At 33.1% G+C, this 17054-nt stretch overlaps 1 protein-coding gene across 1 annotated transcript in view; it reads left to right on the top strand.

The window, feature by feature from the left end:
- Positions 1 to 17054, top strand: part of acj6 (abnormal chemosensory protein 6) — a 211192-nt gene that overhangs the window by 106195 nt on the left and 87943 nt on the right. The window contains exon 2 of the mRNA XM_072539583.1: positions 7683 to 7739. Coding sequence (XP_072395684.1) covers positions 7683 to 7739 — 57 coding nt within the window. The remainder of the gene's footprint in view (positions 1 to 7682; positions 7740 to 17054) is intronic.

Raw genomic sequence — 17054 nt, 5'->3', positions numbered from 1 at the left:
CTGACAATGAGAACATTGATCCCTCCCTCCTAAGTGCCTTCTCTGTTGAGGTTGGCGATCAATATGGCAAATTTCTCTCTATTCTGGGCTTGACGAATTAATTCATTTCCTATTGTGTGGGTCCAATCTCTGATGTTTCGTAGCCAAGATTTTTTCTTTCGTCCTATGCCCATTTTACCTTCAATCTTGCCTTCTAATATTACTTGGAGCTGCTCAAATTCCCTATGGCGCATTATGTGCCCTAGATATGACGTCTTTCTAATTTTGATAGTATTGACCAGATGAGGGCGTGTGTTCATTGCTCTCAGTACTTCTTCGTTCGTAGTTCTGCTGGTCCAGCTTCTAAGCATTCTAAGCATTCGGCGGTACATCCACATTTTAAATGAATTTAATTTATTGACGTCATACTGTTTTAATGTCCAGGTCTCACAGCCATATAGTAATAGAGACCACACATAACACTTTAGTGTTCTATCTTATCTAATCTTATTGAGACTGATAGCTTGGGGTTACAGAGTATTTTACGCATATTCATGAAACCAGATCTTGCTATTTCAATGCGTCTTCTAATTTCTTTTGAGTGGTCTAGTTGACTATTTAGTTCTCTGCCCAGGTATATGAAGCTTTGAGAAATTTATATTGATATTGATAGAGAAGTCAAATGAATACCAACTACCCGTATTTCTTGCGTTCGTCGACTATGAAAAGACGTTTGATAGTATCGAGATGTGGGCCATAGAACAAGCTATTAATAATTGTAGAATAGATTCAAGGTATAGGCAACTAATACATAATATATATGAAAATGCAACTATGATAGTACAACTAGACGAAAATTAAAATCCCATCCCCATTAAGAGAGGATTGAGACAAGGATATGTAATATCGTCAAAGCTTTTCAACCTAGCCCTAGAAGACGTCTTCAAAACTACAAATGGGTCAACCTATGACCAAGAGGAAGACCACAGATGAGATGGGTTGATGATATTAAAAGAATAGCCGGAACAAATTGGAAATATATTGCTCAGGATAGAGACTGATGGAAGGAGTTGGGAGAGGCCTATGTCCAAACATGGACGACAGAAGGCTAAGAAGAAGAAGATAAACAAATTAAATAACTTATAAACTATCTGGTTGATCTGTTTGAAATTTGGCACACTATATTAACTCATTAACTGCCAAAATTTTTACTGGTTATATAAGATGTCTCTATGTAAAAAACAAAGTTAATAACATTTATAATTTGTTAAAAAAATAACGTAAAATAAGGCAATTATCTCGGTCAATTGTTTATATATTTATTTCACTTTTTAAGATTGTTTAAAAGAAGTAACCAAAATCAGCTGTTTACGGATTTACCCCTCATATTTCTCGGTCAATTGTTTATATATTTAAATTTGTAAACTCTTTAAATAAATATATTTTTATTTTTAACTTTTATCTTAACCACTTTTTTTCTAGGATGTATGTGTTTTACAGGCAAAAAATATTTATTTCACTTTTTAAGATTGTTTAAAAAAAATTAACCAAAATCAGCTGTTTACGGATTTACCCGTCATATTTCTGTTAGAACCTTCATGTATAAGTTTTTTTTTCTTCCTTTACTGGGGTAATACTAATCTGCAAGTGATACTAAGCTACAGTGCTCGGAATTTATTACGAAGCGACAGAAATACAACATTCCCGAATACTCAGAAACTGCCCTAGAAGAAACCACGGATACCACTTTGTTGCCAATTGTTTCTTAAAATCTCACTTTACGCATTAAATATTGAAGCAAAAATTACTTTTAAAATTGTTACTGTACATTATAAATTTATATTACCAACTGTATTAATTACTTAACCTAATAACTCGCTGATAACCCTGAGTATTTAAGTTGCAACTTGTACTGTACCACATGTACAGTATTTATTTTTTTTTGTGAAAGCTATACAAAACAAGTAACATTAGAAAGAGTTAGTATTAAAATCGAACTGTCTCTTAGCTTCTTCTAACCATGTACCTTCCAGTGTAAGCCAGGCTTTAAATTATATTAGCTCTTAAAAGGAGCGAAACATTTCACCGGCAATAAGAATTCGAAATTATTCAAAACAAATCCTTTCCTATAATAACAATTATGAATGTTTCAAGTACCACACAAAGAGAATCAGTAAACAGCGACGAGAAAATACAACGAGAGGGTTAAATAGCGAAAAAGGATGGATACATTAATAGGGAAAGGGGACGACAAAGCGAGATATAGAAATAGCCTTTTGGCTCTGCTTTATTTCTCTTATTCCGCCCTTACCTTTTAATTGAGCACATGAATGAATAAAAGCTTTCTCACATTATTTTTTGGCCCTTTCAAGTTGATTCTAGGCACGAGTTCTATACATTGGCGTAGAATTAAAGATATATTATGGGAACTTACTGCGGTTATTGATATCAACAAGAAAATTTTTAAAACAAAATTATAGATTCTATAAAATTTGCAAGAAAAAGTTTAACCAATGCAGTAAATAATTCTTTTAAAGGACCTTCTACTTTCCAAGATTCTCAATCTGACCTTAGATGCGACTTCTCTGACTAGAGAATGATGGGCATTCCCTCAAATTACACAGCCATGAGATTTTTCTCCTGTCTATTCTTCTCTTGCTCTGGATCTTTTCTTGAACAATCAATTAAAGCACAGTATATCTTCCGACGCGAAACATGTCGAGTGGGATGTTTCAGGTATTGCAGCTTTCGTGTTTTTATGATTACTTTGCTTTATTCCCTAGTAAATCCTTCTCGTGACTTTGATGTCTGTAGGATTCTGCTGTATGTCTGTATTTTGAATGCTCTCAGTTTCTTACTATTTGCCGCCCTTTCATTCCTGGAGTCGACATAATATTATCTTACTACCCTAATTCTCACGTCCTGTATCGGGACACTTGTACAAAATAACTTTCTGATTTTCTTCAGGTTTGTCAGTGTCAGTTTCTTCTGATTTATTTCAGGTTTTGCTTACCAGGTCAGTGCTTTTTATATTTGAACTTTGATTCAAGTGCTTTGGAGTAATAGTTTATGTGATTGATAGTTGTGCCAAGATAGTAGTTTTCTAGTTATCTATAGTCTTGCTGTTAAATGTTATACTTTTATTTTTATCCTACTACTACTATTATATATATTTGTCCAACTAATCCAACCAGCCCACTCACGGTCCAATTTCAGATCTATCTGCGGAAGTTGGACCACTAGTCGGACTAAAAATCGGAACGTGAATGGCCTGTTTTATGAAACAGCAAACAATGTAATTGGTGTATATAGAATATGTACTTTATCACGTAAAGTAAAAGTAGTGAAATGCTATCGTGTAACGAAGACCACTATCTTCTTGGAAGGTCAGGACCAAAGTTACTATAGAAAAGATGGTTAGGTTAGGTTAGGTTACACGTGCAAACACAAACACAAATATACTGGTAATCTGGTCTGGTCACAGTTCAGGACTTGTTAAATGTCATGTCCCATCCCCTAATGCGCGAAATCAGCTCTTCACACGGCCTGGAAGCCAACTAAATGTGATGACATTGTTTTGCTAGAGTGAGACGGGTATAAAAAAGACTGCAGATTGCAACATGCATCTTAGCTATACGATAGCTGGGAACACGTCGTTTAATCCATAAAACGAGTGATGATCTCTACTATTGCGATGCGTACTACCAGCAGTTATATGGGGTTGTCGGTACGATTTTGAAATAATTTTTCTGTAATATTTAATAAATATTTATACAAAAATACGAAACTGCAACAGTCGAAATGAAGCAAACGGAAGTTTAAGGTAAACAGTCGATATGCATATTACTCATATATAATACATAAATCCAGTACTTTCTCTCTCTTCGTGTTCCCTCTAGGCACTACCCTTATTTCTATGCACAAAAATTTGATTCATTCAACAATACCGCTCTGGCGAACACCAAGCTAGTAGCCTGCTTATTTTTAATCCCTGTATTGTTATGGGTTAAGCAATTTAGACCTGATGATGGGATGAATTTGCAGAGCTCTAAACTTATCTTCTCAGTTACAATAAACCTTTTTTCCCTTTTCCAACTGCTCTCACATTTGTAAACAAATTAGCACTTAGTACAGCTCTTTATATGTAATTTATCGCATCTAGTACATTTCTTAATGCACAATGAAAATGACTAACCTCCAAAGAGGAGATTTTTATCTGATTTTTTATTACCTAAGTATGTTAAGAGGAGTTTTTCAGTGTTTTTGTAACACCGTTATTTATAATAAGCGTTATATGCGCAATATCATATCATTCATATTTAATGAATATTTAATCTGTAATATTTTCAATAAGAGGATAAAGAGAGGATCCCATTCATAGCTACTCTATTACTAGACGGATGATGATTTGATCAATTATTGAGTGATCATAAATTTGCTAAAATATTGAGAAGAAAAAAAAGACGATTTTTTTTTATTCATTTGTTTATTTTTATGCCACAAATCGTGTTAAAAATTATTAACACTTTGTAAACGTATTAAACCATACACGACCGTTTTTGTACAAGATAAAGGAAATCGAGTAAAAGTGGTGCGTCGTTCCCACAAAACAAACCGCTGCCAGTGCTGCCACTACAAATAATTATCAAGATTCCAATTTGCCGCACGCGTTATGCCATGTCTAAGGTCCGACAGACGACACGCCGCTTTGGGCGGTTAGGATTCCAACCCCCGGCACTTTATTGCGACTCAAAATTACACGCACGTGTTACGAGCAGACATTCGGGCCATAAACTAGAAAGGAATTATTGAATTAGGGATTCACTTAATGCACTTCGCGGCTTGATGGGTTTATCGGGAACGATTTGATTCCTATCTCTTTGCGGGTGTTGCTTTTTGTGCGTTTTAATGTATTGAATGAAAAATATTAAAATATATATCTGTACGACTTCAGATAAAATTTTAATTTCATCAAAACTCTTATTAGTCGGTTTTTCTACGTAAACTTTGATATTTAGAAGTTAAATATAATTGCTTTGCAAACTATCTACTTAAAATATTTTTGTTTTTATTTGCTGTTGTCCGTTTATTGACGTTTCAATTTCCACTTCGGAAATCGTTTTCAAAATACAAACGTTAGTAAAGTGCTAACAATTTACTAACGTTTGTATTTTGAGAACGATTTCCGAAGTGGAAATTGAAACGTCAATAAACGTACATTAACCTTTAATTGTGGCTTATTCCCATTTAAATCATAATTACTCTATAAAACGATTTAAATTCTAGAGAATAAGAAATTTTCCATAGAAATAAGTTTATTAAATTTAAAGTAAATGAATAAAAAATGTAAGTATAAGAAAAGGTTTTCAAATGAAACAAAAAAAATCGGTTGCCTGTAAAGTCGGTTTTACGGGCGAAGATTTTACGTGACAACGTCTTTTTCTCGGTAGAATATTTATTGATATGAATATTATTAAATTGCACAATAGTTGTTTGCAGTTGAAACGCGTTGTTTCTTCTCAATCGACTGAATTACGATTGATTGCAGAGTGATTTAAACTAATAATTTACTTAACACTATCAACATTTGTCAATAGTATGACATAACCTATAAACTCAGTTTCTCAACTTTTGTGTCAATCTAACAATTAATCAATCAATCATAGTTTACGATAATGAAATATTAGTGTACAATTATTTACCTTTATTGTTGTAGTTGTTGTAAATGACGAATTTAAGCACTCCACATTTTCACTACAGACACAGCTGACGATACTTTAACCACACGTGTGAACTTGTATTATGACGCTTTCTCGGTTTTCCAACGCCAAGAACGCTCGAGAAAGACAGAGACACAAGCACGCACCGATTCAACGCGCCTAATTCTCTAGTGCTGCGCGCGCAGCGGACCGATCATGTTTGAGTGGGAGAGAGACGCAAGGCATTCGCCGGTCAGGCGGGCCTCTCTCTCGTTCGGTGACTCATCGTAACAGACGTGAGCGGGCGTTACACTTTTTCATGAGTGACTCCGAGCCACAACCTAATTTAAGACGTTGTCACGTCAAAAGGAATACCAATTATAATATAAAAACTGCGTGAAACTAAATTTATACAATTTGCAATATGTAAAATAATATTTAAACAGGTAAAATACATATTTTTATAATACAGATAAAGCTTTTTATTATATATTGAAAAACTTCCAGTATAACGAAAAACATTTAGATCGAAAAGATCTTGTTGCTGCTTAGCTGGATGGTTGATGACGAAAAAGGTCAATGTTAATGTTTCCTTTTGTTATTTATTCGTCCAAGTTTCGTATTCTCATTGCTTTTATGATGTTATTGTTAGTAAAGTGTAGTGGGCCTACTTCGACTTTTTCTCTTTGGATGTTCAATTCCAGGCTGCAAACCGGTAGTCGCTTTAACTTCGTTTGCATTATGGGCGTCTCTTCACCTCAGAGCTAATCATTCCCGTCTTCTCTTATTTTTCTCATTATCTACTGTTTAATCCGTGTACTGAATTCATTATTATTGATAATATTTTATTCTATTAATGTCTAGTCTATCTGTCCATCTAATTTAGTGCTGTATTTATATACATTTTCCTGATAACTTTAATTAGTATGTAATTTCATTGTATTTTTATTACTAAAACATACATTTTGATATCATCATTCACGAATTACAATTATCTCCAGTTAACTTAACTCATCATCATCATCATTGGCTCCACAACCCATAATGAGTCTCCATTCTCTCCTATTTTTCTCCTTGGCTTTCCAGTTTCGTACTCCCAAGATTCTCAAGTCTTCCTCCACCTGATCCTTAAATCGTGCTCTAGGTCTGCCTCTCCTTCTCACTCCATCTATTCTTTGATTATAAATATGTTTTGGCAGCTCCATCTCATTTATTCTCTCTATGTGACCATCAAAATAAACCACCGCAGCCGGTTTATTTTGATGGACCTAATAATATCAGGTTTGTCATATAGGCGGTAAAGTTCGAAATTATAGCGTCTGCGCCATAATCCGTCCTTCTGTACTCCTCCATAGATATGCCGGAGGATTTTACATTCTAAGCATCTTAAACGTTCTTTATCGCTCTTTGTCATCGTCCATGTTTCCGTCGCGTATGTGAGGATGGGCTTGATAAGAGTTCTGTATATCACTAGTTTCGTTCTTTTTGTAACTAGGCTTGTTGTTAAAAATTTTTTTAATCCATAATAGGCTTTATTTGCCAGATATATCGGTATGTTAATTTCTGCACTTACTGCATTATTCTGATTAATTTGTGAGCTTAGGTATATAAACTCTCTTATTCCTTCGAAAGTATATATTCCGATCGTTAGATCTTCGGGTTGTGCTGCTTGTATTTAATTTGATACTTTCATATACTTCGTCTTACTAGTGTTAACCTCTAGTCCCATTCTTTTTGTTGCTGCTTCAAGCGCCTTGAATGATTCGACCATGTCCGCCTGTCCATGTCATCGGCGTACGCTAGTAATTGTACGCTGAGATTAATAATAGTTCCTCTGGTTGTTATTCCAGATTCTCTTATCGCTTTCTCTAGTGCAATATTAAATAGAAGGCATGATAGGCAGTTAACATAACTTCTAAAATTAAAATAAAAGATAAAAATTGTAAATTTTCAAAAAATGACCAGTATATATGTCCGTTACATGTGAGTTTATCTTTTTTTCAGAGTCGAATACTAGAGGATGCCTCGATAATGTGCAATTCGTGGTCTCCAAGACATAATGTGAGTCCACTTTAAAATTATTAATTGACACAGGTCATATTAAAAAAAAAGAGCAAACAGACAAACTTTAAAATATTTTTTACTTACAACATTTACTTATTGGATATATTGGACCTATTGGATATATTAAAAATGTTTTTTAAAATAATAAATCTCATGCTGCAGTTGTTGAAATAAATATATTGTTTTTTTCTGTTTGTCCTTTTTATCTATTCGCATGATATTACGAGTAGTCAATAAAAAAATCATTAATGTAGATATATAATAATAGTTCATGGACATTTTGTTATATATAAAGCATGCTAAATATTTATTGGTTATAAGTTTCTATCTCACATTTATATATCAATTCAACATATTGTACTAGGTGATTGGCTAACCTATAATATTAGTCTGAAAAAAAGCCTTATCAAATCGCGCGACCCTAGGAGGACGCATGTAGAACTCTACAACCGACTCTTAGAAGATGTTCTGCGGAATGAAAAGGCTTCAACTCAAGGAACTAATATAGAATTGGAAAGGTATACGGTATCTATCCAAAACAAAATAAGCTATGCTTATAAAAAATCCTGTCCAATAAGGATGGTCCAGAAAATTCGCAAAACCAACTCTTGGTAGTACACTGAATTGGAACACCTTAGGTATATAGCAAGAACAGCTTTTAATAGAGCAAAACGCACCAAACTCAGAGAGGATCGGAATTCTCATCAATCAAATCTCAGAGAGTTTAAAAAAGTCTGCAGAGAAAGACAAAGAGCTGCTTGGAGAACCTTCTGTGAGGAAATCGAAGATTTCCCGCAGGCTTCCAGGCTACAAAAAGCGCTCTCAAAGGACCCACATCGGCATGTCGACATACTAACGAAGAAAGATGGGAACAAAACTTTCAACCTTCGCGAAAGTGCTGAGGTCCTGATGAAAATACACTTTCCCGGTCCTAGTGTCTCAACAGCACCAAACTGGATAGAAGAAGCAATCATACCCTCAATAAACGACTGGCATCTCGCCAGAACAATGATTAATGAGGAAAAGGTAAAATGGGCCATATTGTGCTTCACCCCTTTCAAATCACTAGGGCCTGACGGCATATATCCAGCCCTACTACGGTGGCGACTGGATATCCTTCTGCCGCATCTCGTGGAAATATTCACAGCGTCTTTGGTTCTGGGATATATTCCTAGGAAGTGGAGAGAGGTTCGTGTGGTCTTCATAGCAAAACCAGGTAGGATGTACTACACCCTACTAAAGGCTTTCCTACCAATTAGCCTAACATCCTTTCTGTTGAAAACGATGGAAAGGCTATGCGAGAGGTACATAAGGGATGAAGTTCTGGTCCATAAACCACTTCACCCAAATCAGTATGCATATACTTTGAGAAGATCTACCGATTCTGCACTGCACCATATAGTGGGAAGAATTGAAAGATCCCTGGATAATAAAGAATCCACCCTAGGTATATTTATAGACATTGAGGGAGCGTTTGATGAAACCACATTCCCAACCATCACCCAACAGCTCAACGTCAGGAATGTTCCCCTGGCCGTAAGAGAATAAATATTCAGTATGCTCTCTAATAAAGCAATAAGCATAAATGTAGAAAACGTTTCTGTTAGAGGCATGGTTACGAGGGGGTGTCCACAGGGAGGGGTGCTATCACCACTACTCTGGAACATAGTTTTAGATACACTGGTTGACCAACTCAACAGCAACGGTTTTTACACAATAGCCAATGCAGACGATATTGCTGTCCTGCAAAGCGGTAAGTTTGAGAACACACTATGTGAGAGATCACAAGTTGCTCTTTGACTAATAGAAACATGGGTTTTATTTTATCATTTACAGATAGTGAGGGACACTCACTATCTATAAATCCTGAGAAAACAGAGATGGTTCTCTTTACCAGGGAAAGAAGAATCAAGGGCTTAATACCCCCAAGGATTCTAAACTACAGTCTAAATTTTTCTGACGAGGTGAAGTACCTTGGTATTACCCTTGACAGGAAGTTAACATGGAACTCACACTTAGATGGTAGAGCTAAAAGAGCATATATTGCCTATGAGCAGTGTCGACGAATGTTCGGACGCACCTGGGGCCTTACACCCAGGGTGATCGCCTGGGTCTACACTGCTGTCATTAGGTCATTGCTAACTTACGGAGCTATTGCTTGGGTACCAAGAGTGCTACAGGCAACAGCGATTAGCAAACTAAACCATATTCAGCGGATGGCTTGCATAAATATAATAGATGCCATAAAAACAACACCAACTGCTGCAATGGAGTTGATCATTGGCATCACGCCTCTAGATATATGTCAAAGAGGTAGCGCTAGTGACAATGATGCGACTGCACTCAGCTGGTGCAAACCCTGATGTAGGAATGGGACAATTGAGAACTCGTTTCTGGCGGGGAGAGCTGGATGCGCTACCACTGCTACAGGCAGGCTGCGACTTAATTAAACCAAAGTTTGTCTTTAACAAACCCTACAAAATCGAAACATGACAGTATATGGAGACAAACGTGGCAAATGCCTATTGCATATACACCGGTGGCTCCGAAATGAAAGAAAGCTCAGGATTCGGGATATACTCCAGATCACTAAACATAAGAATAAAGTGGGGTATGGGCAAAAATGCCAGCTTAGTTCAGACAGAACTGACTGCTATCTCCATAGCCGCAAAAGAGATAACCCAAAAAGGTATAGCAGGGAAAACTATAATGATCTGCACAGATAGCAGACAAGCGCTACTAATCTTGAATAGACCACGTGTCACATCAGGTTTAGTAATGGAGTATCACGAGTCACTAACTCAAGCTTCGGATGGTAATACCATCATCCTGAGGTGGGTTAAAGGACACAATAGGAGTAAAGGCAACCACATTGCTGACCAATTATCTAGGAAGGCAGCAGGCCGAAGACTCTTAGGACCTGGGTATCTTTTTGGTTGGTGAAGGGCAAGGATGCTTAATATGCTTAATAAACTTTCCAGGGTAACTCTAAGTAACCTTGAAGAGTCAACATAAAAGAAGTACTTGGGAATGACCAAGAAAAACCTACGTTTCGCAGTTGGTTTTTTAACTGGTTATTTTCATCTACCAGATCAGCTGTTATTTTAGATATATATATATATATATATATATATATATATATATATATATATATATATATATATACAAAAATTAAATATTTGGATGTGCAACGGAAGATAGGACAAAGAAGTACTCTTTTTAGTAAACCAAGCTTTCGCAAAACCTTTATTTGCATCATCAGGGTGCTACAATAAACAAAATTAGTACAAAATACAGAAAAAGAATTATTTTGCATCTTACACTAATTAAGGTTAGTTGTCGTGATGTTTATCAAATGAAATGAGCAACTCATTTGACCCCTACAAATGATGACGAAAACTATCCAAAATTGTTTTTAAAAAAAGGTTCTTTAACAAATACATATTTAAATTTCATTTGATAAACATCACGACAACCAAAATCAATTAGTGTAAGATGCAAAATAATTCTTTTTCTGTATTTTGTACTAATTTTGTTTATTGTAGCACCCTGATGATGCAAATAAAGATTTGCGAAAGCTTGGTTTACTAAAAAGAGTACTTCTTTGCCCTATCTTCCGTTGCACACCCAAATATTTGAGTTTTGTATTCTATTTGATCAGCGTTGATGACAAGCGTTTATCGCTTTTTCAGACTATATATATATATATATATATATATATATATATATATATATATATATATATATATATATATATATATATATATATATATATATATATATTAAATTCTTAAAATATTTAAATTATTGGTAAAGATTGAGTAACTTATTATAATTAATTATTATAAAAACATTTTCTCAGTTTTTGAGTATGATTTCAGTATTCCAGAAGCTTCAACGTTAAATGCAGTCTATCTTTTTCGAAAACCAAACAACTCACTATATCAAAAAGTTCCACTTTCAGATTTACATAATTTCGGATATTTATTTAGTAGTATTTTTTAAATACAAACAATAAAAACTTTATAAGGATGAAGAAACTTCATAAATAATTCATAGTCGGATTGAACTGACAGTATATTAAAAATTAATAAATTCATAAATAATTGATACGTTTAATTGAAACGTTTTTAATTTGTCTTTATGTGAAATTATATACTAAAGATAACGTAATATCAGAACAATACTTTTAAACACTGTAATATCGTTTGAAGTTTCAATTGTTTTTATAGAATGTAGAAAAATAAGTCTTTATAATAATAGAAAAATTTAAAGAAATAAATTGATACATAGGTAAATCTATGATTATTCGAAAATGTTCATCAACCAAGTTCGTATTCAAAGACTATCGTGGCTTACTTTATGAGCCCCTAATGGCCCACAGACCATACAATTTGTTGTATAATTTGTTGTACAACTCAAGCAGTGTTATCAATACTGGAAGTGGAATTATGGTGCCAGACCCGCAAAATTACAGTACCCAAATTTAAAAAAATTATTATAGATGAGAAAAAATAATCTTCAAATTATAATTTGATGAAATAAATAATGGTAAATGGTATTCTTTATTTATTTTTTTTCCTTCTTTCTTAAAATTTTGTATAATTTATTTTCTTTCTCTTTTTGTGCATTTAAAATCTGATCCATTACATATTTTTTTTTGAAAATGTTCTAAACCGGTTTTCCAGTGGTATGTCCAAGTTAAGTATAATGTTGTCGCGAAAAAGCTAACAAAAGTTGATATTAAAAAGCTTCTCGTACACAATACTCAACGAAGACCACGTTGCTCAAGTCAGGGAGCTTCATTGGGGTAGGTAAGGATATAGATGGCAAAAAATGCAGATAAAAAACAGATAGATAAACGATATATAATAAATAGATAACATCGTATCACAGTTTGACAAAGAAAAACAAGAAACACGGAATAAAGCTAAACTGTAAAACAAAATAGACGCCAATAAATTTTAATCTGAAACTTATGAAGTAACTCAAAAATACATAAACTAAACAAACATTTTTCTCAATAATATTAGAAAAACTCATGTCAGAAAACATATATCAGCAAATTATCATCAACAATCATAATATTTGACATATTTAACCATAAGCTGTAAGAAAAGGTTATACGAGTATATTCAATAAAATACTTTAGTTTAGAAGAATTATTATAATTATCTTCTACCTCTATGCTTACCCATTTACCTTCATATTTTAGTATTTTCTATAGAATCTGCTAATACCGCTAATAAACGAAATTCCCCGGTAGTTCCCGTAATTATTTCTGTAGCCTTTTTAATTAATTGTTAATAAAAAAAATGTAAAGAGGATTAAGAAGAACTTGCCAGAGGATGGTAGTTCTTTTTAGCTTAAGAACAATGTCATTACACTAAGAATCATTTATTTGAATTTATTTTACGGTAAATGTTAAACTCCTTTAGGGTTATATTATCTCCCCTTTCACTTTCCTTAAGCTCGATCATATTCATTGCCATGATAACAGTTTCTCTCTCCACTTAATGATCTTTAATGGAAGGGTGTTTCCAAGTAATCATAAAATGGGACAATATCATTCAGTGTTAAGGTTATGAATACAACTGGCCATAATTTGTTACTGTATATATATTATATATATATATATATATATATATATATATATATATATATATATATATATATATATATATATATATATATTGAAATGATATTGTTTAAAAAATTAATTTATAAGTTATATACTACATAATATTAGATATAAAAAAGTATTTGATTATTTTAAATAAGATATATACTAGAAAATTTTATAAAAATATATTTATGTGAGGGCAATTTTAAGAAATTAGCATATAATAATTGTAAAAAGTTGTATTTTAATGTTGTAAATATATTTAAGTGAGCCATGTGCATAGGCAACCAACTATACAGTAAGTGACTGACAGAAATTAAGAATTTTTAGGAATATAAAGTGGGGTTATAATAATAATGTTAGTTTAAAATGTTTAATTTATATATATTTAATGATTTAAATGTTTATTCTGATCTGAAAAGCCTAAATGTAAACAAAATTATCAATAGAACATTAACGAATTCTCCAGAATGCAGAATTTGACCTTTGTTCATGTTGGAACATTCTGGAATAATGATTATGTCGGTAGATGGAACAGATACTTTTTTCGAGAACATCCATATAGAAGAAATAGAACTAAATCGAACATGATTTCTTACCAGATGGTTCTGGAAGATTGAAAAGATATAAATACCCGTGATTTGGATTCAAGATGGCAGTTTTTAGTAAGTCAGTCAGTCAGAAAGTTTTTAGTCAGGCAGTTTAGTAAGAAATATGAAAGTTAGTTGGAGTCAGTGAATCAGTTACAAATAGTCCAATTGTTTAATATAATTAAAAAAGTATGTTAGAAGAATATTGGTTGGATATTGGAAGAAATTAAAATTATATTATGATTGGAGAGTATAAATCAACTTATAATAATTGGATATTGGTATAGTAAAAAGAAGAATAAATATGCTGTTTGTTAGTTTGCTTGGTGGTTTATAAATGCTGGTGAAGAAAAATATATCTTAAATTGGTAGAAGATGATAATTGGAAAAAGTAATTTCACAAAAAACAAGGATAACCGAAGTACGAAGACATTCAGTGGTGATTAGAATCTATATAGTGGAAAACAGTTAATTTAGGCATTCAGTGAAAGAAAGGTACAAAATTTTGTTAATATAATTTAGTTAGTGTCATAACAGTTTCAATTTTGAAGATAGTTTGTTTAAATTTTACATTGTCTATAGAATTTAATTAGTTTTATAAGAATATCAATTTAAAGATAGTTTATTTTAAATTTACATTGACTAGGTTAGATATATATGTGTGTTTCATAATAGTTATAATAAAGATAATTTAAAAAAGTACTTACAAACTAATTCTTTGAGAACCGCGATAAAAACCCTATATTATTAAAAATACTCATTGCTCATCATTCAAACAAACAATACATCATAACAATATATATATATATATATATATATATATATATATATATATATATATATATAAAACATTGTTATTTTATTTATATTTTTTTACATTCGACTACATTTTTTCCTGCTCCGGCAATAAAAAAACTTTTTATTCTTTCATATTCAATGATGACTTACAAAGAATAGTTTTTGTTAAAATAATTCCTAATCCTTTAATTAAAATAATTAATCCAAAACATTTACATGTTTTAAAGAAAAGCGAGGCAATAAGGCAGTAAACAACCCAAGACCTACCAAATGTTTTCAGTAGGATCTCTCAATAAAACTTTTTGCATTCGATTCATATTAGTGAACAAAATTAGGCCGACATTTTGTGAACAAAAATGATGATGTGGAAATAAAAAGTGAATTTCCAAAGTGCATTTCGAAGTGATGAAAAATGATAAATTTGTAATTCGAAAATAATTGACGAAAATGAGTTTAATATTACTACTTGGCGGTTTTTGGGGTCACTTAAAACAGATATCATGACGGCGATGGTCTCTGAGGTACCTGGTGCGCCGGGGTGCAGTCTTCTGCAGTTTTGTCGAAATTCAGTATAAAATCAGTGCAAATTCGTTATTCAGGAGTTTTTGGGATCGCTGATCACGAATATCCTAATGGTGATGGTTTTTGATGCCCCTCCTGGTGCCCAGGACGGCCTCTACTCCTAACGTTTTGTAGAAATTCAATACAAAATCAGTTCGAACTCGTTACTTAGGAGTTTTTGCTGTCGCTGAACAATAATAATATCATGTCGGCGATGACGTACGAGGCACCCGGTGGCTAGAACGGACCTCATTTACAAAATTTTAAAGAAATTCCATACACAATCAGTGTAGTTTTTGAGATCGCTAAATACCAATATCATATTGGCAATAATGAGCGAAGTATCTGGTGATCAGGTCCTCCTCTGCTCCTAGAGTTTTGTGGAAATTTGATGCAAAATTAATGCAGCCTCGTTACTCAGATGTTTTTGTGGTCGCTAAACACTAGTGTAAGTCAGCGATGGTGTGCTAGGCCTGGTACCTAGAACGGATGGGTATTTATAACAACATGTCTTCTATTATCTCCATTATTACTTATTTAGCGTGTGAGAAAAATTAAGGAAAATTCTATAAACTACAAGTTTTATATAAAAATGGTTAGGTATATTACAAATACCTTTAAAATATATTTAATATACGTTGCGTTTATGCCAAGACAAAGTATCTAATTTGTTGTTTCAGGTGATGCGCCAAGAAAAATCATTCTGTGGTCCTGGATTTTTTAGTCGGAAACAAACTTGCTCCGCAGGTAGTTTCTATACGATTTTGCAATCGATTCTGTTAAAAATTTCTTTAAAGTTTCTTTTAAAGTTTATAGGCACTTTATTGAAATACTACTATGGAGAATTTTTTAAAAAAGCGAACATAGCCATTCCCTTAATTTTGATTCCATATTATTTATATCTTCGTTATCTAGTAGTTATGTATTTAAGGTTGAGATTTTGGTTAACTTTTATAGTATGATCCTTACAGGATTTGCTTCAAATCTTCAGGCCACAAGGCTTTCCCTATAAGTTTGAATTATGTATTAATTGCCGAAAAATATAGTTATATTCCATCTTACTATGCTCAAAAACCAAGAACTTCATATTAACGTCTTTCAGGTTGTTTAAATCACGTACTCGCCTTTAATAATACGCTGAAGTAAACTGATTTAAGTTTTGGCCTTTATATCTACCAATAAAAAAAGTGTCTCACATAATAGCTTCCAACGCTTGCGATCGATCCAGTCATCTGCTTATAAATCCTATCTTCCATTGCACCATTTACTTCCTGTTTTCAGGATCTTTTTGAATATCCCTTTTTCTTGCGGTTGGTGGGGATTTACTGTATTTTCGTTGACCATCTTTGATCATACATGATTTGGACATGGTCATACCATTTCAGTCTTTTGCATTCTATAGTTTCCAGGATTTAAGATAAATATAAATTGCACTGGTTATTTCACAACTGGAGTGGAGATCCCTGAGTTTTATTCCAAATTAAATAATCTCGTTGCTTATAAGAAGTTAGATATTATTGACGTATGCTCCACTAGAAGTTTCAGAATCCACTCGATCATTAAGTTTTTTGGTTCTAGCTTTACCCTTAAGAAAGAGATAAGCTTCATAGTCTATCTTTAACTGCACTTTCTTATTAGTAGTAGCAGTGATCACTTTCTGTTGTATTTTCAAATGTTTGCTTCTTCATATCAATATCAACTACTTCCCTGTTAATTCCCAGTGTATTTGTAAATAGCGTC

Source organism: Diabrotica undecimpunctata, chromosome 7 (assembly GCF_040954645.1).
Source record: "Diabrotica undecimpunctata isolate CICGRU chromosome 7, icDiaUnde3, whole genome shotgun sequence".
Classification (NCBI taxonomy): Eukaryota; Metazoa; Arthropoda; class Insecta; order Coleoptera; family Chrysomelidae; genus Diabrotica; species Diabrotica undecimpunctata.
Note: the sequence above shows the minus strand (reverse complement) of the source record. Positions and strands in the feature narration are given on the sequence as shown.